The 25096-nt window shown below is 33.7% G+C and overlaps 1 protein-coding gene and 1 pseudogene across 2 annotated transcripts in view; one reads left to right on the top strand and one right to left on the bottom strand.

Annotated features, from left to right (window-relative positions):
• SLCO1B3 (solute carrier organic anion transporter family member 1B3) overlaps positions 1 to 25096 on the top strand; it is a 49931-nt gene that overhangs the window by 10657 nt on the left and 14178 nt on the right. For both annotated transcript variants that reach the window (XM_059185912.1, XM_059185911.1), the window contains 8 exons: positions 11536 to 11677; positions 14811 to 14943; positions 18333 to 18454; positions 19773 to 19919; positions 20113 to 20211; positions 20479 to 20709; positions 21748 to 21912; positions 23131 to 23326. In XM_059185912.1, the coding sequence (XP_059041895.1) occupies positions 11536 to 11677; positions 14811 to 14943; positions 18333 to 18454; positions 19773 to 19919; positions 20113 to 20211; positions 20479 to 20709; positions 21748 to 21912; positions 23131 to 23326 (1235 nt within the window). The remainder of the gene's footprint in view (positions 1 to 11535; positions 11678 to 14810; positions 14944 to 18332; positions 18455 to 19772; positions 19920 to 20112; positions 20212 to 20478; positions 20710 to 21747; positions 21913 to 23130; positions 23327 to 25096) is intronic.
• Positions 12395 to 12784, bottom strand: LOC131838981 (prefoldin subunit 4-like; annotated as a pseudogene).

The following is a 25096-nucleotide window of genomic DNA, read 5'->3' as shown; positions in this document are numbered from 1 at the left end:
AAATAAGAGAATAAAAATGGAAACAGAACTATTTCCATTTTTATTCTTAATTTAAATTCAAACATTTAATTAGTAATTAATATACTCACATTAAATTCCAGCAAACATGTAATTAGTGTATACTCACCCTACTTTCCAATTTTGCCTGACTTTTGCCTTACTTCTTATCATCCCAGCTGCACACCGCCCTCAACAACCTCCGCCCCACCCCGCTGCCTTTCTCTGGACCTCTCCTTTATAAGAGTCTCCCCCTGCAAATTTTAGGTGGCTGTGGTTAACCTAAACTCCTCTTTTTCATTTTTTGGGCTAAAAGGACTACAGGGATTTTGTTTTTGCCCCCACCCCCACGCCCCTAGGAGAGAAAAGGCACGTGCACAAATTCAGGGAGCAGGAGCAGAGGGAGAAGGAGACAAAGGACCCTAAGCAGGCTTGATCTCAAGACCTGGAGTTCATGACCTGAGTGGAAGAGTAGTTCACTTAATGGACAAGCCACCCAGTTGCCCTAGAGTTTTAGCTTTGAAGGTGCTGTGGCCTCACCTCAAAGCCCTAAGAATGAGAAACTAATCCTATACCTTTTCGTCTAAGTGTCGACTCCCAACCAGAGTCTGACTGCTTTTGTTTGCTGTGTTCCCGTGTCTTCCTCCAGGTGGTTTTGGGTTTCCCCTTAGACTTTATAATTGTTATTTGCTGGAGGATCCGTTTCGTGGGAACTTACTGAGCTCTTTTGGAGGTGGAAATGGTTATACGTATTTCAAGATCACCCTGGCTACAATGACAGTTGATGAGCTTTCCCAGAAGGGATATGTAGAGTAAAAAGAGAAGAGAGTCTGAAACAAAACCCTGAAAAAAAAAAAAAAAAAAAAAAAAAACAATTGAAAAGCGAGAATAACATAAGCCTGCTCAGGATACTTGAGTGATTGAAAAAATAGGGTTTGATTCAAGCAAATACAAACAACTTACTGGAAAGGACAGGAGAGTTGTGGAAAAATGAAAGTGCAGTGGGGAAGGAGGTTTTTTTAATAAAATAAATTTAAAAATTGCTTAACGATAAAGCCGTTCCCTATTGTCTCCAGACAAAACTCTCTCTTGAGCACTAAGCCTGCCATCTGTGTCTACTCGATGCATGTTTATTTTTAGAAATCTCACACTTGACTTTTGAAAAGGTGATTTCATTGTTTTTAACCCCAAGACTTCTCTTCTTCTCATCTCAAATAATAATGTTAGTACATACGCTTATCCAAATTAGAAACTTAGAAAATAAAATCAGAAAACTCATTACCCTTATTCCCCCATCTTGTTGATTTTCCTCTTAAACTTCTCCAAAGAGTGTCTGTGATCTTTTGTTTCCTTCTTTCCAGCTATTAGGCTTTTTTTTCCTTTTTTTTTTTTTTTTTTCTGAGATCAGCTTGCTTGCTTCTTTGTTTTCTTTCCTTCTTTTGAAATTTTCTTTTTTCTTTCTCTCTCTCTTGCTTAGTTTCTCTCTTTCTTTCAAAATTTTATTTATTTATTTGTCAGAAGGAGAGAGAGAGAGAGAGAGAGCGCACAAGTGGGGAGGGAAACAGCAGAGAGAGAGAGGGAGAAGCAGGCTCCTCACTGAGCAGGGAGCCTGATCTGGGGTTTGATTCCAGGACCCTGGCATCATGACCTGAACAGAGGCTTAACCATCTGAGCCACCCAGATGCCCCTGAAATCAGCTTTCTAACAAATTTCTTTGTTACTAAGTCCATCTTTTACATAGATACTGGAATCAACCCTCTAAAATTTAATTTCCTTATGCTACATTTAAAAATACAATTGCATCTCCCAATGTTTGGCATATTTCTATCCTTCTGTTCCATCTATACAGATAATCTTTCTGTTTTTTTCAATTTATCTTTGTTCTTTCACTATTTGGGCTTTTTCTCTATTTCCTATTTTGTTTTAAATGTTTATTTCTTCTTCAATTTCTGAGTTTCTATTATCTCTTAAAGACGTAGTTCAGATGTCACCACACCTATAGAAAATTTAACCAGGATAGACAGAATTAATCATCTTTCCTATGTACTCATGACTTTATAAATTTATAATATTATTACATTATTATGCTGGCATTATTTATTGCTTTTGCCCCAGGAAGTTATTAATACTTTAAGGGCATTTATTATGTCTAGCTTTACTGCCCTTCTTACTCTGTACCTGTCTCAACTAAAAGATGTAGCAGAGTAATTGCTAGATTGGAATTGCTCAATAAATGTTTGCTGAGTAAATGAATTGAGGTTCAAATGAGTTAACCTAGTTAATCATAGCTGTACCTCTGGCAAAATAGAAACTTGGAACTGTCTCCTGACTTCAATCCCAGAACTCTTGCCAAAAAATATAATGAACTAACTTGCCATGATTGCAGGTAAAGATGACTTTATCTCTTAGCTGAATACCAGTAACCTTCTACCTGTGATACTTTAATATCCATTTGATAATTGATAATATCCATTTGATAATTGTTTTGAACTCTTTCAGCCTTAAATTCTCTCCCTCATGGCATCTCCTTTTAATGTTTTTCACTAAAGATTTTGGTGTTATTATTCCTTTTGATTTTTTTTTAAGTTCTGAGAAAAATCATCATATCATTCTTTCTCTGCACTTCAGTCCTACATTAAGAATAGGGTTAAAAATGCCCACCTTATAGGGTTATAGTTAGATTAAAAGAAAACACATTTATAAATCTGTCTATATTAACTCATTTCATATCCCTCTGTAATTCCAGTTCATTGGAGAGATTCTTTTGTGGCTATGTGTTTACATCTATTACCTTTTTCCTTTTTAAATTTTAATTTATTTTTTATTTTAATTAATTTAAATTCAATTAATTAGCATATAGTGTACTATTGGTTTCAGAGGTGGAATTTAATGAACGTTTTCCTTTCTTTAAAGAAGTTTAGAATTGTACTATGAGAGTTCCACTTTTTTGAATCTCTTATCTTAAGTTACGCCTTTTAAGATTGCATATATGAACTGTGAAAAAACTTTCTCTGAACTTTCAGAAATTTCTTCTCATATAGGTCAGGGTTTATATTCGATTATATTTATATCTGCTTTAATGAGATGTTCTGTTACTTTCTGAAATTTTTTCCTCTTTAATTTCACAAATGAGTGCTTTGGTGGTCAGCATTTAGATGAGTTCACTTCTCTATTTCCTCAATAATCAATAAATCATATTGTCAATATGCTCATTACTGATTCTGCATTGTCTATAATAGTATATGGCATAAAATTGTGTTTAGCTAAATGATAAGTCTAATTTTGCTCTGAATGAACCTAAAGTTAAAAACTGGATGATTGGTATCTCATAATGGTTATAAAAATACATTTATCTGTGCTTACTATATGGCTAGCACTATGCCAAGAATTTTATATATATTATTTAAATTAATCCACCTAACAGCTTTACTAAAATTATCTACATCTGAAAACTGAGAAAACTAAAAAATGAGAGGTTTAACTGCACATTGACTCTGTGCCAGATTTACAATCTGAATTGGGGGAATAATAATTTATCCAACAATCCAAAAATATTTATTTAGTCTTTCCTCATTACATATTAGGCATCTGAGTTTGATGGTGAGCCTGATAACATTTTCTCTATTTACTCATTAGAAGACAGTCAAAACTCCAAGCCTTCCAATTCTTCATAGCAGACTGAGCACAAGGCAGAAGCCATATCTTCCTCCAATTTTAATAAATAACCTAAAAGGTACTAAAAGCAACTCATAACTCTGTTAGAAAACAAGGAGGGATATATTCTGTAAATCAGAAACTATGAGGATTTTCTGAAAGGTAAATAGTAAGAAGAACTAGAAAGAGATTCTAGTCCAAGACAGGTACAAGAGAAGAAAACTATAAAGCACAGAAGTTGCTCCAAGTGTGTATCAAAGGCAAAGACACTGATAACAGGAAGAAGAGAGGTCCCAGGGAAAACTGACAGGAGGTTGGTTGGGTATCCCACTCATTCAGTAAGTGAAAACATGCATCTTTCCTTGTTTAACAGGCCTCTCCTGATCATCAACATACCCCACTTAGTAATGTGAACATTTTAACTTTGTGTAGCATGGACATTTTAACAATATTTTATCTTATAATCTACTAGCACAGTTGTCTTCCATTTATTTGATCTTCTTTGATTTCTTTAACAATGTTTTGTAGTATTTAAGATACAAGTCTTTCACCTCCTTATTCTTAAATATTTTATTCCTTCAATGCTATAGTAAACAGGATTCTTTTTTAAATTTCCTTTTCAGATTGCTTATTTTTAATGTGTAGAAACAACTGATTTTTGAGTGTTAACTTTTTTATCCTGTATCTTTGCTGTACTTGTTTAGTAGTTCTAATAGCTTTTTATATGTGGAATCCTTACAGATTTCTATGACTAAGATCATGTCATCCATAAACAAATAATAATAATAACATAAAGTATAAATAAATAATATAGTAAAAATATAATTTTGTTTCTTTTCCAGTTTGTATGCTTTTAATTTTTTTTTCTTGTGTAATTACTCTGGCTGGAACTTCCAGTACTGTGTTGAGTAGTAGTGGCTACAGTGGGCATGCTTACCTTGTTCCTGATCTCAGAGGAAAAGTTTTCAGTATTTTCCCATTGAGTATGATATTAGATATAGGCTTTTTACATATGGCCTTTATCATGTTGAGATAGTTTCCTTCTTTTTTTTTTTTTTTAAGATTTAATTTATTTATTTGGCAGAGAGAAAGATCACAAGTAGGAGGAGAGGCAGGCAGAGAGAGAGGGGGAAGCAGGCTCCCCTCTGAGAAGAGAGCCCAATGTGGGGCTCAATCCCAGAACCTAGAGATCATGACCTGAGCTGAAGGTAGAGACTTAACCCACTGAGCCACCCAGGTGCCCCGAGATAGTTTCCTTCTATTCCTAGTTTGCTGAGTGCTTCTAAGATAAGACTGTTGAATTTTGTGAAATGTTTTTTTGCATCTGTTGAGATAATTATGTGGTTTTATTCTCCATTTTGTTAATGTGATGTATTATACTGATTGATTTTCATAAGTTAGATTTTCAACAATCTGACTTGCATTCCACTTATAAATTCCACTTGGTTATGATGTGTGATCCTTTTTATGCACTGTTAATTACTATTGGCTGATATTTTGTTGAGAATATTTACAACAGTAGTAATCAGGGATTCTAGACTGTAGTTCCTTGTGATATCTTTGTGTGGCTTTGATATTAGATCGTGTGGCCTCATGAATCTGGGAGTATCCTCTCCTCTTCAATTCTTTCCAAGTTCAAGTTTGAGAAGGATTAGCATTAATTATTTAAATGTTTGGTAGAATTCTCCAGTGTAGCTATTCTGTCCTGGGCTTTCTTTTTTGGGAAGTTTCTTACTACAGCTTCAATCTCCTCACTAGATACAGGTCTGTTCAGAGTTTTAATTTCTTCATTACTCAATCCTGGCAGGTTGTTTCATTTCTAATCATTTATCCATTTCTTTTAGGTTATCCAATTTTTTGACATATAATTGTTCATAGTAGTGTCATAACTTATTTTATTTCCATGACATTATTTGTAATGTCTCCTCTTTCATTTCTAACTTTAGCTATTTGTGTCTCCTCTCTTTTTCTCAGTTAATCTAAGTGTTTATAAATTTTGTTGATTTCTTCAAAACCTAACTCTTAGTTTCATTGATTTTTTTCTATTGTTTTTCTATCCTTTTTTCATTGATCTCTATTCTAAAATCTTTATTATTTACTTACTTCTGATAACTTTGGGTTGAGTTGTTTTTCTTCTTTTTCTAGACCCTTGAGGTATAAGGATAGGTTGTTGATTTGAGACCTATTTTTCCAATGTTATCTATCACTACACATTTTTAATAGTGCTTTTACGAGACCCATATGTTTTGGTATGTTGTGTTTTCATTTTCATTTGTCTCCAGATAGTTTCTAAATTCTCTTGCGATTTCTTCTTTGATTTATTAGTTGTATTGTTTAATTTCCACATATTTGTGGATTTTTCTGTGGTCAGTGAGAATGAATACATTGTATGATTTCGGTTTTATTTAATTTGTTAGGAACTGTTTTGTGACATAACATATGGTCTGTTTTGGAAAAGGTTTCATGTATACTTGAGAACGGTGTATATTCTGCTGATAGATGGAGTATTCTACAAATGTCTGGGTCCAAGTGGGTTTAATTGGTTTACAGTGTTATTCAAATCTTCTGTTTCAGATTTCCTATCTGGTTGTTCTATTCACTGTTATAAGTGGGGGTATTGGATCTCTTATTCTTTTTTCTATTTTAAAGATTTTATTTATTTGACAGGCAGAGATCACAAGTGTCCTAGATCTAAAGTGAATCTCTTGTACACAGCATATGGTTGAATCTTATTTTTTAAATCAACTCAGGAAATCCATGTCTTTTAAATAATATACTTAATCAAGTTATATTTAAAGTAATTATGAATAGCAAAGAACAATTATCATTTTTTCATTTGTTTTCTTTCTGTCTTAAAATTTTTTGTTCTCTTTTCCTCTCTTGATGTTTCTCTTCATGTTTATATTTTTTGTAGTGATGTATTTTTTTATTTTTTTCATTTCCCTTTAATAAATTGTATTATTATATTGTATTTTATATTTCCTTTACTAGGGAATTTGATATTTGGTATGCTTTTGTGTTGCTACTCATCATCCTTTCACTTCAACTTGTAGAAACTTCAGTGTTTCTTATAAGGCAGATCCAGTGGTTATGACTTCCCTCAGCTTTGACTTATCTGAGAAAATATTGATTTCTTATTCTTTTTTTTCCTTAATTTTTATTTATTTATTTATTTAAAGATTTTATTTTTTCATTTGACAGACAGAGATTACAAGTAGGCAGAGAGGCAGGCAGAGAGAAAGGGGGAAGCAGGCTCCCCTCTGAGCAGAGAGCCCTATGCGGGGTTCGATCCCAAGATCCTGGGATCATGACCTGAGCTGAAGGCAGAGGCTTTAACCCACTGACCCACCCAGGTGCCCCTTTATTTCTTATTCTTAAAGGACAGTTTTGGGGTGCCTGGGTGCCTGGGTGGCTCAGTGGGTTAATCCTGTGCTTTCAGCTCAGGTCAGGATCTCAGGGTCCTGGGATTGAGCCCCGCATCAGGCTCTCTGTTCAGCAGGGAGCCTGCTTCCCCATCTCTCTCTGACTGCCTCTCTGCCTACTTGTGATCTCTCTCTGTCAAATAAATGAAAAAAAATTTTTTTTAAAAGGACAGTTTTGACAGATATAATATTCTTTCTTGGCAATCTTTTTCTTTTAGTACTTTGAATATTTTATTCTATTCCTTTCTAGTTTGCAAAGTTTTTCTTTTTTTTTTTTTTTTAAGATTTTCTTTATTTATTTGACAGAGAGAGAGATCACAAGTAGGCAGAGAGGTAGGCAGAGAGAGGGGGAAGCGGTCTCCCTCCTGAGCAGAAAGCCCGATGCGGGGCTGGATCCCAGGATCCTGGGATCATGACCTGAGCCGAAGGCAGAGGCTTTAACCCACTGAGCCTCCCAGGTGCCGCTAGTTTGCAAGGTTTTTTGCTGAAAAATCTGATGATAATTTAATGGGAATTCCCTTGTATGTGATGAATCATTTTTCTCCTACTGCTTTTAAGATTTTCATTTTGTCTGTGACTTCTGACAATTTAATTATAATGTATTTGGTGTCAGTCTCATTACATTTATCCTAGACTTGCTTCTTTGAATTTATCAAATGTGCACGTACATTTCTTTACTTAGATTTGGGAAATTTGGAGCTATAGTCTTTGATCAATTTTTCTGCCCCTTTCTCTTTCTTATTCTGGTATTCTCATAATGCAAATACTGTTTTGCTTGATGGTGGTGTTACATAGGTCCTTACATTCTTCATTATTATTCAATCATTCCCCCCCCCCTCTTGAATCAGTCTTTGAGTTTGTTGATTCTTTTTCTGTCTGGTTAAGTTTAATTTTGAGCTCCTCTGGTGAAGTTTTCAATTCAGGTAATGTTCCAGAATTTCTGTTTGATTCGTCTTCCAAGTTTCTGTTGCATCATTAATAATCTCACTTAGTTTATGTATTGTTTTTCTGATTTCATTTAGAGGTATATCTATTCTGTGTTTTAATTCATTGAATATCCTTATGATGATAATTTTGAATTTCTTTTCCTGCAATTCATGTATCTCCATTTCTTTAGGGTCAGTTTTGGAGGTTTAATTTCTTCCTTTGAATGTGTTATGGTTTTCTGTTTCTTTATATGTCTTACTAGTTTTGTTGTTAGAAATTTGGCATTGGAAGGATCAGCCATTTCTCTCAGACTGTGTTTTTGTACAGGATGAGTTTCACTATGTAGCCAGGCTAGAGATTGTCTAGACCTCTCAAGTTTTTTCTGGGTGTTTGTTCTCCTTGGGTTATTAGAGAAGTTTGCTGGTGTCTAGTTAGGACTTCTGCCCAGTGTCAAAGATACTGCACCCTCCCTGATTTAATAAATTACAATACTGGTACTCCACCTAGTGTCTGTCCTTGGTACTACAGATTCTGGTTCATTGTTCATTGTCTATTTTAAGCTTCTCAAATCTGGCCATACACTTTTGTCAGTACTTGAATACAAACTGGTCCCTCATGCTACCTCTTTATAAGCCAGAACATTGGATGTAAGTTCTATTCCTTTCTCTCCCCAGACAGAATATGGGAGTTGGGCGTTTTGTCCCAGTCACGTCAGTGATGCTTGGTTGGAGGAAGGCCCTGGCAAGAAAGTTGAGAGTGTCACAGATTTTCCTACTGAACTTGTGCAGTTGGCTTCACACTGTGTGGGATGCAGAATTATTTCAAATGATTTGTGGATTTCTCACAGAGATATTCAGTTTGTTATTGTTAAGCTTATATATCCATAGGGTAAGGAAGATTGAGGATTCCTATTTTATCATCTTGTGGACATCACTCCCATCTCCCTTTCTTAATTTCTGGTGTCAATAACATGATTCTTCTGAAATGATTAAAACTGGAAATTTTTCCTTTCTGTTTTATAAAGATAATAAATGATATTATAATATGTCAAAATTGGCTTTCCATGAAGAAAATATTGATAATTTTTTCTAACCTCTCTGGACAAATTTATTATTTTTGGCCTCTGAGCCTTGTTGTTCCCTTTACCAACTTAGCAAAACTGACTTTGATACCCTTCCACCTTTGGTGTTTCATTCTTAGATGACTTCCTATATTTTATATAAGAATTCTTAGTTATTTCTAATAAGTTGTAATATTTACAACTTTTCTCAAGCTCTTTCAACTTCACTGCAAGTTCCATATACAAGAAGGAAAGTATACACATTTTTCCAGCCATGAAAGGGCTGTATTGGACCTTTTATCTCCTTCTCCAAGCACTTCATGTAGTAAGTTCTAGTTAGACAACAGTTTAACATGCTTTTTAGCATCTTTGTAGCAGACACTGTTCTAAGCCCTGGGGATAGGGGCATTTGGGTGGCTCAGTGAGTTAAAGCCTCTGCCTTCAGCTCAGGTCATGATCCCAGGGCCCTGGTATCGAGCCCCGCATCGTGCTCTCCGCTCAGCAGGGAGCCTGCTTCCTCCTCTCTCTCTGCCTGCCTCTCTGCCTATTTCTGATCTCTGACTGTCAAATAAATAAATAAATAAATAAAATCTTTAAAAAAAAATTCTAAGCCCTGGGAATATAGCAGTGAGCAAAACAGACAAAATAAATCCTTCACTGATGAAAGTTATAGTGAGGGCAATGTATATTACATACATACATAAAATACCGTGAGGGGAATGTAGTATAATTTTAAATGGGATGGATAAGGAAAGCCTCACTCTGAAAGTTATATTGAGGAAAATCCTCAAGGATGTGAAGGAGTGAGTGATAGGGGAACAACTATGGGGAAGAGCTTTCCCTGCAAGAAGAAAAGCAAGGACAAAGAACCTGTGGCAAAATAATAAGCCTGGAATGCTCAAGGTAAAACAAGAAGGCTCTTGTGGATGGAGAGCAAAGAGCAAGAATAGAGTAACAGAAAATGAGATCAGAAAGGTAAAATGGAATATTTTTAGGGAAGGAATAATCAGGGGAGGACAGATCATTTAGAACATTGTTGGCTATTAGACTAGATTTTACTAAGAGTGAGATTGGAAAACAGGGAGCAGTGGCATAATCTAATTTTTATTTTGAAATAATTTTGTAGTTACTGTGTTAGAAGAGACTGTAGCAGGGATGAGAGGAGAAGGAGAAAGATCTAATAAGAGGCTAATGTGATGATCCAGGTTAGACATGATGGTGGCTACTACTGGTGGTACAGGAGGTAATGAGAAAGGTCAGTTTGGGATGCTATAAGAAAATACCACATACTTGGTTGCTTAAACAGAAATTTACTTCTTGTGGTTCTGGGGGCTGGAAGTCTTGAGATCTGGGCACCAGCACAGTTGAGTTCTGGTGAGAAAGTTCTTCCTCATTTTCAGATAGCTATCTTCTTGTGTCTTCACAGAGCAGGGAGAGAGAAATAAGCCTTTCTAAGGACAGTGATCCTATCATGAGGGCTCTGCCTTTATGACCTAATTCCCAAAGGACCTATTTCCAAATATCATCACATTAGGGATTAGGGTTTCAACATGTGTATTTGGTGGGAACACAAACATACAGTCCATAGCAGAATAATATTTTTTAATGTTAGATGTAAAAGGAATTTACTTATGGGTATAAATGTGGGCTTTAAAAAAGATGAATCAACACATTTTGTTAAAATGAGTTTGAAAATATCTATAACCACTAAAGTTAAAGGGTTTTTTTGTTTTGTTTTTTTAGAATGTTGAATATACTGCTTTGTTGTTTTCATTTTTATTTGGACATCTCCAGTAATAGTGAGGTTTTGTTCTGTTTTTATATTTTAAAGATTTTATTTATTTGAGAGAGATAAAGAGTGAGAGCAAGCAAGCATGAGAGGGGGGGAAAGTCAGAGGGAGAAGCAGATCCGCTGCTAAGCAGGAAGCCCAGTTCAGGACTCAATCCTGGGACTCCAGGATCATGATCTGAGCTGAAGACAGTTGCTCAACCAACTGAGCCACCCAGGTGCCCAATAGCGAGGTTTTATAAATTTTTTAAAAAGTTCCATTTTCCAGCGGACTTCTTGGAAATGCCATCTTTGAGAATGTCTAGCCACTCCCTGCACAACCTATAAGATCATGGGAGGGGATAAAGAATAGCTTATCATCACCACCATCTCAGGTCATTATCTAGCTAGCTTCTCAAAAATCAATTAGTAATGTAAAATGAAAAATAACAGCCTTGACTGCTCTGCTCTAATTATCTCATGTTGTAACCAAATTTGAAAATGATGCTTTATCCATATAGTGATGATAACCTTAAAAGGACTAGGACTAGGAAGTACCAATCGGTATAGAAGAAAGTTGAGTATGATTTTAATGATAAAAATAATCTTTTTAAGTAAAGAAGATAAGTTATTTTTAATTCGATGCATATATAAGTGCTGTAGTCTTTTTAGTAATAATTTTCTCTTTTCTTTCTGCTTTTTCTTAGATGTTTTTAGTGGCCCTGTCATTCAGCTTTATGTGTAAGGCACTAGGTGGAATCGTTATGAAAAGTTCCGTCACTCAAATAGAAAGGAGATTTGACATATCATCTTCAGTTGTTGGCTTAATTGATGGAAGCTTTGAAATCGGTAATTTTTATTTCTGTTTTTATTATTAGCAACAAGATCTACAGAGGTAAAAACTGTTCATACAGCTCTACAGCGCTGATTTTCAATCAGGAGTAAATTTGCCCCCCAGGGACAATTCGATGATTTCTGATATTATTTTCGATGGTCATAACTGAGGGGAGAGAAATTGTTATAGGCATCTTATAGTGGAGGCTGGGGATGCCACTGAACATCCTACAGTGCATAGGATAACACCCCTGACAAAGAATTATCTGGCCCAGAATGTCAATAATGCAGAGGTTGAGAAACCTTGATCTATACCAACTCATTGCTTGCAAACTAATGCTTTGCAGGGCTGTACCTTCCCTCTCTCAAGATATCCTAGTACAAAAAAAAAAAAAAAAGAGGTTGGAGAAAGGATTATGATTCTGATGGTTTGAGGGGAGAGGAACAGCTTTGAAGCAACCTCTGTTATGTTTGTATTGTTTAACTGGGTATAAAATTTGGGATGAAAGGTGTTTTGTTTTGTTTTTTAGAACATTGAATATATTGCTTTGTTGTCTTTAATCTGGATTTCTCTAATAACAGTGAGGTTTTATGTAATTATTGGATATTATTTTTCTCTTATTTTATGAAATGTTAGCTCATTACCTTGCCATCTCCCCTGCATAGATTTTTTTAAATTTTTAAATAAAATTCAAGTTTGTTAAATAAATTTTTAAAAGTATTATAAAATGTTTAACTTTCACCAGCTTCAAGGTTTATGTTGCTTCCAAACTTTGTATATAACTGAGTCTGCTAATACCCCCTGAATTAATATCACTCTGGATTCTCTGACATCAGTTTCTTTTTACAAATTTTTCACTGTTTCTTTTAACATTTCCTGTATTTCTTCTTGAGAATGACTAATGAAAACATCATCAATTTTGTCAGGTATCTTTAAGCAGTCATTATCTGCAAGCATGACGTCCTCATAAGCATCTTCTAAATTTTAGAGTTTGTTTTTTTTTTTTCACTTCTTTCTTCCTTCAGCTCTGTTTATATTCAGCGCAAATTTGTTCTTCTTTTGTTGATCTTCAAAAATAACATTGATATTTTCTCAGCCCCCTTCTTCATGACGGCTGCCATCTTAGGCCCTTTTTAGACTCTTCAGTGATTCAAAGGGACTCAAAATTATGTCTGTTGTATTAATTACAAATGAGTTTGCTGTTCATTTAACTTATTTTAAGACAGATTAGCTATTGAATATTTTTAAAAATAATTGTATAAAGGAAGACCCATTTATTTTTTTTATAATGAATTCTGTCTTTTTATGACTAAGAGTTTACTATTCCCTGCATGTCCTTTATTCTTCCACCTCTGAGATTTAATGAAATCACCTAAAGTTTTAGTTTTGAACTATTAATTAGCTTTAAATTCTAATTCAGTATGTGTCTCTTTTTATTGAGGAACAGATTCTTAATATTTTTGTTAAACTTTGTGCTATTTAACAGCAATTATGTTGGCATGGCTTTAGGTTTTACTACTTTCTTTGCTTACCACTGTTAACTGAATCTTATAACTTAAGATCTCAAGTTATAAGAGTTTTAGTTTTTGTTTTTTTTTAACTTAGTTTTTAGTTTTTTTTTAGTTTTTGTGAAGTGTATCTTCAAGTAGTTATTTTTTGCATGGGAAGAATTGAAAAAACATATTTTCCAAGCCCTTGCTTGTTGGAAAATGTATTTACTTTACCATTATATTCAAGTAATAACTTGTCTGATTTTGGAATTAAAATTTTAAAATCTTTTTTCCTCAGAACATTTAAAACATTAACCTGGTTTATAATATTCAGTGTTACATATAAGAAATCATTATCTATGTCATTGTCACGCACCTCCTCTTTATCCCTGAATTTCAGAAATTATACCAACATATATCAGGTTTGTTTATTTTACATTACTTAATGCAGGAGAAATATAGAAGTTTGTATCTGAAGGCTTAGGTCTTTCTTTAACTAACGGAATTTTTTTTCTATTATTAAATTTGTTCCCCCCCCCATTTTTTTATGTGTTTTCTTCTGAAGCATATATAAGATAAATATTAAATTTCCTAACAATTTTGTTCCTTTAACTTTTTCTGTCTAAAATCCTACTTTTTTGCTTATGTTCATTCCATCCGTCTTCTCTGATACCATCTTCCATCTTATCCAGTCCCAAAATGTACATGGTTTAATAGTGTTTTTAATTTACAGAAGTTCTTTATTGCTCTCTTATTTCTTGTCTGCCAGTTCTTATTTTATAGATGCAACCTACCCTTTTACCTCTAGAGAGACTAACTAGCTTCTTTTCAGATTCTTCTCTTTTTAGTTTCTTTATTTAATGGTTTCTCCATGGATTACTTTATCTGCCAGTTCATTTTGGTGCTGTTATTACATGCTTTTTTCCCTCCATCAAATGTTCAGTAATTCTTGGTTGTTGTTTATTTGTTATTATACATGTAGCTCCAGGTGAGTCAGGTCATTACTTCTTGACTTGGAATGCTCTTCTTCTCCTTTTTAATCTAAATAACTTATGTCTACATTACATCTCAAGTGGCTTCTCCTCCAGGAAACTTTATTGTAACCCCTACCTTTTCCTTTCTGTTGTCCAGTAGCACCTCTGTTCATCTACTTATTTTTATCACTGTTATGTAAGTTTCTGGAGGACAAAAACTATGGTTTATTCCCTTCTTTATATTTCTAGCTACTAGCTCTATGGCAGGTACTTACTAGGAATTTAAAGAGTGGTAGGAGTGAGTTAATAAATGTTTGAGTGAACACCTTTCTCTCAGGTCAGGAAGATTTTCTGCTTTTTTTATTTCCAGTCAAAAACAATTCAGTCAACTCCCAATTCTTTAATAAAATTTTGCTTCATTAATAAGACCAAGTTATTCAGGTACTTTATTTCCTATCTAAATTTCATTCTTCTTCTTCTTAACATCATATAAATTTACAGTGAGTAGTTTAATGTAAATACTTTCATCTCCTGAATTAAATTACATGATCTTTGGGGAAAAACACCATGTCTTGCGCTCTATTCATATTCATTCTGGGGCTTTCCATTCTTTTGGACACAAAATTGTACTGGCATTGTTTGTGATAGTGAATCATATCAAAATAATTTAATTCTCTTTTTAGGAAATTTGCTTGTGATTGTATTTGTGAGTTACTTTGGATCCAAACTACACAGACCAAAGATAATTGGAATTGGTTGCTTCATTATGGGAACTGGAAGTATTTTGACTGCTTTACCACATTTCTTTATGGGATAGTAAGTGTTAAACAGCTCTATGTCATTAATTATCATTTACTTATAAATTAAGCAATCATCTTCTGAGAAGAATACCCACTAAACATGTGTAGAAATGAAGTATATTTTCTATGTTATAACTAAATTATTGCTTTTTCAGCCATAGCTTTTGCTGATTTTGAAATATGAATAGCACAAAGGAAGATATACAGTTTCCTAGGAAATAAATGCATTTTTGTGACTTTTTGGTATAACATATACTTCATGTCTTTGTCTATAAGATTTTATTTATACTCAATAAAAGTTCATCACCGGGTGCCTGGGTGGCTCAGTGGATTAAAGCCTCTGCCTTCGGCTCAGGTCATGATCCCAGAGATGTGGGATCGAGCCCCACATTGGGCTCTCTGCTCCGCGGGGAGCCTGCTTCCTCCTGTCTCTCTCTGCCTCTCTGCCTACCTGTGATCTCTGTCTGTTAAATAAATAAATAAAATCTTTAAAAAATAATAAAAAATAAAAGTTTATCACCTAACCCACTATCATTTCTGTTGAGAGTATTGTTGTTAAGGTCATGGTTTATTTACGATTAGAGTCAGATGCTAATGACAGAAAACCTAAAATGGTGATGACTTAAATAAGATAGAAGCTTATTTTCTACATAAAAAAGTAATGTAGCCAGACCAGGCATGATAGGTTCCTGCTTCTTTTTATTGTATTGCTCTGCCTTGCATGCCCTCAACCTCATGTTCCAAATTGTAACAATGTTATTTCATGCAACAAGATAAAAGAAGGGAAGAAGAACAAGAACAAACAGTGCATGCTGGCTGGTGCTTAAGAAGTATTTTCAGTATTTCAGAAGTACTGCTAACGTCACATTGACCAGAACTTTGTTACATCTCACATTCAAATATCAAGACAATGTAATAACTAGACTTTATTCCAGATTGCCATGCTCCTAGCTAAAGATCCAAACTTCTATTACAATGGAAGGAGAGAATAATGGATATTGAGAGACAATGAACTGTTTCTGCTAAAAATATTAATTACTTAGTCATTGCCAAAGCCAACAGTAATTCCCTCCTCACCCCCCTTTATTTGACCCTCATAAGTACTTTCTTCTTCCTGGTACTGCTTCTTTTTATTTTCATTGTATTATGTTTCTTGATTTATTTCCTATATTTGTGGCTTTGTCATGCCCACTGTTTTATTCTGCTGCTAACACCATAATGTCAGTATCGCCTAAGCTCTCTCTTCAAACTTCTTCATTTTTCATTCTAGATTATTTGTATGAAGTATGTGCATTAAATGTAGCAATCACATATATTGACTTTTTCTTATACTCAGGTCCATATAATCAATCACCTCATGGGTATCTCTTGCCTAACATCCAATAAGAATTTCCCATCTATATTTTCAAAACCAAATTCATCACTGTGCCAAAACTGGCTCAGATTTTTCACTCTTTCAAAAATGACCCATTTAGCCACAAGGAACTGAAACCAAAGACAAGGGGGCTCATTGTAGATTCTTTCATTATTTCAATACACATGGCAAGTGGTCACCAAATATTGCTTATTCTACCTCCTCTCTGTCAAAGTTGTTTCCTTCTTTCATCCCTATTGTTCCTAACTTTGTTGAAGCTTCCCACATCTCTGGTCTTGATTTTTTTGCCTTTAGTCTCAATTCCATTCTAACTCATATTCTATACTAAAATATTCATTTTAAAACACAAATCTAATTATTTTACTCCTGCTTACATCTTCCAATTTCCTATAGCAATGTTTTTCAAGTGTCAGATTCTGAACTGTGAATAGACCAATAAATCAATTCAGATTATCAAAATCAACAATTTTTGAGAGTAGAGGATAGAATAAAATAGAAGAGTATACAATGTGAGAACAAACATTGTTCTGCAAAACTTTTATTTTGATTGTACATATATTTGTGATTGTGTGTGCATATGTGTGCATATGTTGTGGTTGTGATGAAAAATGTATTTCTTACTGTTGGTCACAGTTGAAAATATTGAATGCCTCTTGCCTATGGAGTAATATCTAAACACATTTACATATGTTTTCACTGTCTTTCTAGCTTCATCTAACTCTGTTCTCCGCGGTGGAGAACCACACTCTAGGTTTGTGGTTTTCCAAATGTGTCATAATATGTTATATTTTTGCACATGGTGTTTCTATAACCGTGAATGATTTTCCTCCTTTGTCTACCTAATTAACTCCTATCCATTCTTTTTTTTTTTTTTTTTGCTCTTATCCATTACTAAGATTTATTTCACATGTCATCCTCATCATGAATTCTATAATCCACCGCCTCTCCCACCTCCAAGGAAAGCTAATCATACCCTTTGCCTTTGTGACAACTCAGGACTTGTTATATTAAACTTACCCATGTTTTATTATATATGTTTATTTTAAAGAGTAAAAATACCCTGAGTACAAAAGCTGTGTGTTTTATTTCTAGTTCTCTGGAGCTGAGCATAATGCCTGGCTCACAGTAGGTTGCCCTTGAGGGTCACAGGACACCTCAGCATCTTTGGATCAGCATTTGTCCCTATTCTAGCTCCATCTCTGTTGTTATTAAGTTCTTCCTCATCAAACTGGACAAAAATTTTTTAAAACTGAGTTTTGTAGACTCAGAAAGTTGAGTGTATGTGAGAAGGAGGAGGGCATGAATATCTATGAAAGAAGACCAAACAGGTTATTGATTTAAAAAAATGTAGATGAGGGGTGCCTGGGAGGCTCAGTCTGCTAAGCATCTGCCTTTGGCTCAGGTTATGATCCCAGGGGCCTGGGATTAAGCACCCCCTCCCCAGTCAGGCTCCTTGCTCAGTGGCGAGTCCACTTCTCCCTCTCCCTCTGCCACTCTCCTTCTCTCCCCCACCCCTGCTTGTGCTCTCTTATGTGCCCTCTCTCTCTCAAAAAAAAATACATAAATAAAATATTTTTTAAAATGTAGATGAATTGGTATGTTTGTAGATTGACTTATAAAATGCCATTCTAAAATTTAGTAAGTGGTAACAGAAAGTTACCACTTATCTTCAACACTTTTGAAGATAATTCATGGATGGATAGACACAGCGGGGTTGTTTTTTGTTTTGTTTTGTTTTTTAAACAAAACCTGAAATCAAGGTATTTCATATCTTGAACAGATTATAAGCACTCCTAGAATGATAGTCCACCTTTCCTGGGAAGTATTGAATAATATGTCTTAGTGGGCATTCCCATTTCATTTTTACCCATCACTTCCCCTAAAATTCAGGCTGGGAAATTGACAAAAAGGATTCTGATAATTTAGAGAAGAAAATTGTGCAATTAAAGTGACAAAATTCCTCTGTATGTCTGGGAAAGTGTAACTATTCAGTAGATAAGCAAAATTTTAAATCTGGTGATATTTTACAGTTACAGGTATTCTAAAGAAACTCTTATTCATCCATCAGAAAATTTAACATCAAGCTTATCAACTTGTTCATTTGATCAAAATTTGTTACTCAATAGAACATCACCTGAGGTAGCAGAAAAAGGTAAGAATTGATAGTGTCACTAATAAATATTTGAAAACTGGTCAACTTAATTACATCTGTAAAAATGATTATGATATTTATAAGCAAAAGTGATTAAAAATAGGAAGAACATTTGCATCTTATGTGTATAAGAAAAAACAATGTTAACATATAAAGAGCTTTTAAGAAGTAATAAGAAAAGAAGAATATTTCAGTAGGAAATTGGCAAAAAATATATGCATTTAAATTAGGGGAGTGGTATAAATATGTAAAAAATATAATTTTATGAAAAACACTAGTTATTATACCAATTAAATATTTTTTTACCTATTGAGATACAAATTATGATCATAATTTTTTTTACCTTTAGATGTTTCTATTAGAAAAACATTAAATATAAAAAAATTTTCTACCTATTTTTATCAAAAATAAAAAGGAATGACATAGAGGGAAAGACATCTTATGCATTGCTGGGATTGGATAAGTTTCTAACTCTTTGAAAGATAATTTTCAATATAGTGAAGAATAAAAATATGCAATATACTTAAATCAGCAATTCTACTTTTATTGACTTAGGAAAATAATCAAGAATGTACACAAGGATTTATTTATAATTATAGCCATGGTGTTCCTGTTTAATAAAATGGAAACTTAGAAATGTTTCATGAGGGGTGCCTGGATGGTTCAGTCAGTTAAACTTCTGCCTTCAGCTCAGGCCATGATCCTGGAGTCCCTAGAATCTAGTCCCTCCTCAGGGTCCCTGCTCAGCAGGGAGTCAGCTTCTCTCTCTGCCCCTCATCCCACTCATGCTTGCTCTCTTTCTATCCAATAATAAATAAGATCTTAAGAAAAATATTTCATGAGTAAAAAGTAAGGGATTGATTAAATAAATTACAAAACTTTTATTCAGCATACTGCCATACAGTGATTAAAATTCTGGTATAAAAGAAATCTTCAAACATGGGAAAATTGACACAATATGGTGTTAAGTATAAAAAAGTACATTGTAATATGAGCTGGACTTTTAAGTATATAATGTACATAAATATTATGTACATACAAAATACATAAATATTTATATGTGAACTAAAAATGTGGAGGATATAACAAACACAAGGAACAACTCTGTGTTTGGTGGGTTTATAGATAATTTTATTTTTACTTGTTTACTTTTTGCTTTTCTGTATTTTCAAATTTTATAACATGAATATGAGTCCTTCTTACAATTAGAAAAGAGCAAAAAATCTTAAATGAAATAATAAAGGCATTAAAGTAGTTGAGTTACTAATAAGAATGCTAAAATTAATATTTAAAATAAAACACTATCTCGTCTACATAGGTTGTGAAAAGGAGTCTGGGTCATATATATGGATATATGTACTCCTGGGTAATATGCTCCGTGGAATTGGGGAAACCCCCATAGCACCGTTGGGGATTTCTTACATTGATGATTTTGCTGAAGAAGGACATTCTTCTTTTTATTTAGGTGATGTACAGAAAATACTAGACTTTATGACTACTTTCCCTGCGTCTACCCTTGAAATAATCGTGTTCCTAACTTCATTCTTTTACTTACTAAAAAAATACTTTTAGACACGTATAATGTTACTTTCAAAAAAATATTGAAAAAGAACCATGTATTCTTGGCATCTGATAAAATTGTTTTATAATATTTTCAGGTACCTTGCATGCACTATCAATGGTTGGTCCAATCATTGGCTTTATCCAGGGATCTCTGTTTGCTAAAATGTATGTGGATATTGGATATGTAGATCTCAGTAAGTATAATCAGAACAAGGTAACATAATAATGTTCTTCAAGTACAGGGCACCATTCTTCCAAATATTGGATTCACTTTTTCAATAGCCCTTTGTCAACTATTTGTGTATGAAGTGTGAGCAAAATAAAAAAAAAAAATAGCATCTCTGAATTGATGTAATATAGTTTACTTTTTTCATCTCTGAAGGACAACAATCATTATTGCTCAGAATTTATTGCATTGCAAAATGATTTTTTGCCTGGCTGCTTCTAATTCTTTATTCTAGGCAATATCAGAATAACTCCTAAGGACTCTCGTTGGGTTGGTGCTTGGTGGCTTGGTTTCCTTGTGGCTGGAACATTATCTATTATGTCTTCTATACCGTTCTTCTTCCTGCCCAAAAATCTGGATAAATCACAGAAAGAAACATCTTTGGACTTGCTCAAAACAAATGAAGAAAGGACTCAAATGGCTAACGTGACCAATCATGGGCAGCATGTTAGTGAAAATATTACTGGTAAGTATTTCACATTTATAATCAATTTGGAATTATTAATTTCAGTGAAAGTAGATGAAACTATTTCTTTGTTGCCATTGGAATGAAAGCTTAGTTCTGACAATATCTGATGGAAACCTTTAGAGATCTATAGAGACAGGTGTTTCAAAGTCCATATCGTCCCTCTCTAAATAACTACATCTGGTTCTGTCTTGCTAGACTCTGATACTACTATTTTTTCTAAAAAATTCCTCCAACTTTTAACTTCTATTACAGTTGGTTAACCTTCTGATTACAGACCCAGATAACAAAATTCTTAGCACAAACAGAAATTATAATTTCTTACACACCTGTTTGTAGGCACAAGTTGCTGTACTATTATTGTCATAATGTCACCTGAAATGCAACATTATTATTCTCTTCCTCTTCTTGCACCATAAGAAAAGTGATTTATAATACTACCAGATTTACTGATACAGTATTTTATAGTAGAAAAGTTCTCTACTAGGAATCAGATCAGAGTCCTGGTACTAAATTGAACTTTATAATTTTTTTAACTTTAGTCTTCTCATTTTTGTGAACTTTGAATTATGCTGTCTTTAAGGTAAATTTTTACTTAATAAATTTATTATTAACATAACAATATCAAGTGCTAACAAATAAGAGACATTGTATGTCTATTCACCTTGGTTTCTTGAGCATCTAGCATATTGCCTGGGACCCAGTTGAAAACCAAATATTTGTTAAATGAAGGAATAAATGAATTAATGAAATATGCTGCTGTATGGTAGAGTGCTAAGAATAAATATGAAGTGACCTGAGCAAGCATGCATGATTTCATTTTGGGGTAAAATAAACTGAGTAGATATTAATATACATATGGGAAAATGAAGGAAAATATAAAAAATGGTTGACAGTTAGGAATGTAGAGTACTCTGACTTTCTATGTTACATGTTTAGGTAATTTTCAATCTTTTATAACTTTTATTACATTTATAAAATTAATACATTAACCTATATTTAAGCTGTATTATAATACCTTATTTTTATATTTTATAGGTTTTTTCCAGTCCTTGAAAAGCATCCTTACCAACCCTCTGTATGTTATAGTACAGTTTTCGTCATTACTGCTAGCCAGTAGCCATATTGGTGCTATTACTTACGTCTTCAAATATATAGAGCAACAGTATGGTCAGTCAGCATCTGAGGCTAACATTTTACTTGGTAAGACACATTATTTATATTCACTTGATAAGCTAAATACTACCAAGTAATTGAGAGTCAAGTGACATTTCTTTGTGAAGGTAATTTTATATTTTAGCAAATATAATTTCTAATTATTCTTTTGCAAGTTTTATCAAATCTGTTGATCTCGTAACATCATCATTTCTCTGCATTTGGGGCTGCCTCTCATGTTATTTTTGAGACGATAAATTCCTAAAAGAAAGTTGTGTGTGAGTGGAATATTTAGCTATAGCATCTGCATAACTGATTTTATAAGGTTGAAATCCCGAGACAATTCCTTTTGTAATTTAATCATTATAATTTCATAATTCATGCACTTTGAATCAGGACTCAGCTACATACAAAAAAATGGGACAAAAGAAAAATCAACTTAAACACATCATTGATGTCTATATAATTCAAATAAGTATCATATTTTAGGAGTTATTTTGTTATAATATCTATTTCCAATGACATATAAGAAAAGGTTTTGTTACATCATTCTTTCCTCACCCCCAGTATGAGATTCTTGGGAGAGCAGTACGTTACCCTGTACAGTACTCAACACATTATAGAAACTCAATAAATATTTGATAAATTGAACTGAATTTATCAAGTGGTATGTGAGTAGGTCATTAGTAAGCAAGAAAATAATAATTTTGTTGGATACTTTTATTGAGCTTTAGATAAAAATTTAAACTGTAAGAGTTAAGTTTGACTCCCAGGTCATGTTCCCAGCCTGAATTTGTTGTTGCTGTTTGAGGAGCTGTAAAGGGTTTTGTTTTTTTATTTTTTTACTTTTTTACTATGTTCAATTACCCAACATATAGTACATCACTAGTTTTTGATATAGTGTTCAGCGTGTAAAGGATTTTAGATGGTAGGATGCAAGACTTACAGGCAGGAAGATAATAATTTTGTTGCTGTTTTCCAGGATAAAAAAAAGTCCCTCATAAAAACCATTGATTAATACATTCAAATATCCTAGTCACTTTTGCTATTGGGGAACCCAGATCCTCAGCATTGGCATCAAGAAATTATTTCTCTTTCTCCTATGCAGTAGTACACTGGTCTACCTCCACCCAGGGCTATCAGCTTTCTACTTACGGAATAAGATGGGATGAATTTGGTTGATGCGCTCTGTGTTTCCTTTATAAAGATATTTCAGAATAACCGTATTTATATAATCACAATCTTTTTCTCTTCCTTTATTTCTAGGAACCATAACCTTACCAACTGTTGCAACTGGAATATTTATAGGAGGATATATTATTAAAAAATTCAAACTTACCTTGCTTGGAATTGCCAAATTTTCCTTTTGTACCAGTGTATTGGCTTTCACATTTCAGCTATTAAATTTTGCATTAATTTGTGAAAACAGATCAGTTGCTGGCCTAACTTTGACCTATGATGGGTTTGTATATATCAATATATTAGTTGCAAAATGTATAAGCTATCCAATGTAAAAGACTATAAGGAAAAGAGTGCAGATAGAAATCTTAGCTAAACTTTCTTTTGAGAAATTTCAATTTACAAAATCTTAAAATGTCAAAGATCTCAAAAAATTTTCCTTTTATTTCTAGAAGAAAGCCTACAAAAGTTGTAATAATGATAGTTATCCTTTATGGGGTGCTATAATGAAGATAGGTACTTTTACTCCCGTTTCATAGGTAGGGAGAACAGAGCTTAGAGAGAACACAGATTACCTAACTAACAGTGTTAAGATTCTGAGTTAAATTGGGGAGTTTAGACTACAAAACTTTAAGTCTTGACTACTACAATTTTGACTGCATTGTAAGAGGAATATAAATAACATTTCCCAAAAAGTGACTGAGCAATTCTTATCTACCATTAATTTTAATGGTTAATAACTACATTTATAAGAAAGCACGTCCTTATATTGTACTGAATTCTCCTTTCCTGCAAGCTAATACTATTTATTCTGGTAATATTGCTATTAGCGGTAGAGTCAACAAATATCCTATACATAATTGTATGTCAGACCATATAAAACCTTTACTTTGTGTTATTATCATGTTTTTGAAGTATTCCTAGTACTATAGTTCTACCCCATATTAGGGGCAGGAGTCTGGTATAGATTTTTTTTTATCACCTCTTGAATATAGCCAATAATTTAAGCTTAGGAAGGTTCACATTCAGACAACAAGGAAAGATCTTTGGATAACAGTTGAGTAACTATAATTGCTGCTTATTATTGGCTCTGAGCATTTATAATCTGGATCTTATGAGATGTCAGTTTGAACTTGTCAATTTTCCTTACATTTCTTTACCTTAACACCATCCTATTCTTGGAGATCTGTCAAACTAGCCTTGAATTATCTCTCAGTTTCCTTCTAATCCACCATTATCCACTCCAGCGAATACACAGTACTTTAGAACATTGAACTTTTGAGGTAAAAGAACCTTAAAGATCGTGACGCCCCAAACCTCTTATATCCTCTTCATTTATTAGTTGAGAACCAGGGGAACTGACTTACTTGTAGTCATACAATGACTCCAAACTGATGCTGCATCACATCAGTAGTTTCAAGGGCTCCCAAGCTGTCAGACATGCTTTAGAGTGGCTTTAGAGCCAGTTGCCTAAAAATAAGTCTAGTAACCGGGCCATCTCTTCAAAAGAAAGCAACTAGAGTTGTGTGGGATTCTCTCCATTCAATAAAATTTTACCAAGTGCCTCATTAAAGGTCAAAAAGATTTATAATAAGATCACTGCCTTCATGAAACTCATAGTTTAATGATAGCAAATTACAGAATTGATGTATTTAACATTTATGAAGTACTAGTAACAGGAGTAAGTTTTTGAAGTATGAATTAGTACAGAGGTTCTCAAAATGTGATCTGAGGGTCTATGGGGGTTCCTGAGACCTTACTGAAGCACATTCTAATTGTATTTTTAATAATAATCTAATCTATTTTTATAATAATACCAGGATGGTATTTGCCTTTTTCATTCTTTTTTTCTCATGAGTGTATAGTGATATTTTCTAATGATGTGAGCTTGTGTATTCTCATGTATTTTCTTTTAAAGATTTTATTTATTAGACAGATCACAAGTAGGTAGAGGCAGGCAAAGAGGCGCAGGGGGGTGGGGGGGGCAGGCTCCCTGATGAGCAGAGAGCCCGATGTGAGGCTTGATCCTAGGACCCTGGGATCATGACCTGAG

The sequence above is a fragment of the Mustela lutreola genome, chromosome 8 (genome assembly GCF_030435805.1).
Source record: "Mustela lutreola isolate mMusLut2 chromosome 8, mMusLut2.pri, whole genome shotgun sequence".
NCBI classification, from domain to species: domain Eukaryota; kingdom Metazoa; phylum Chordata; class Mammalia; order Carnivora; family Mustelidae; genus Mustela; species Mustela lutreola.
This window is presented reverse-complemented; position numbering and strand designations above follow the sequence as displayed.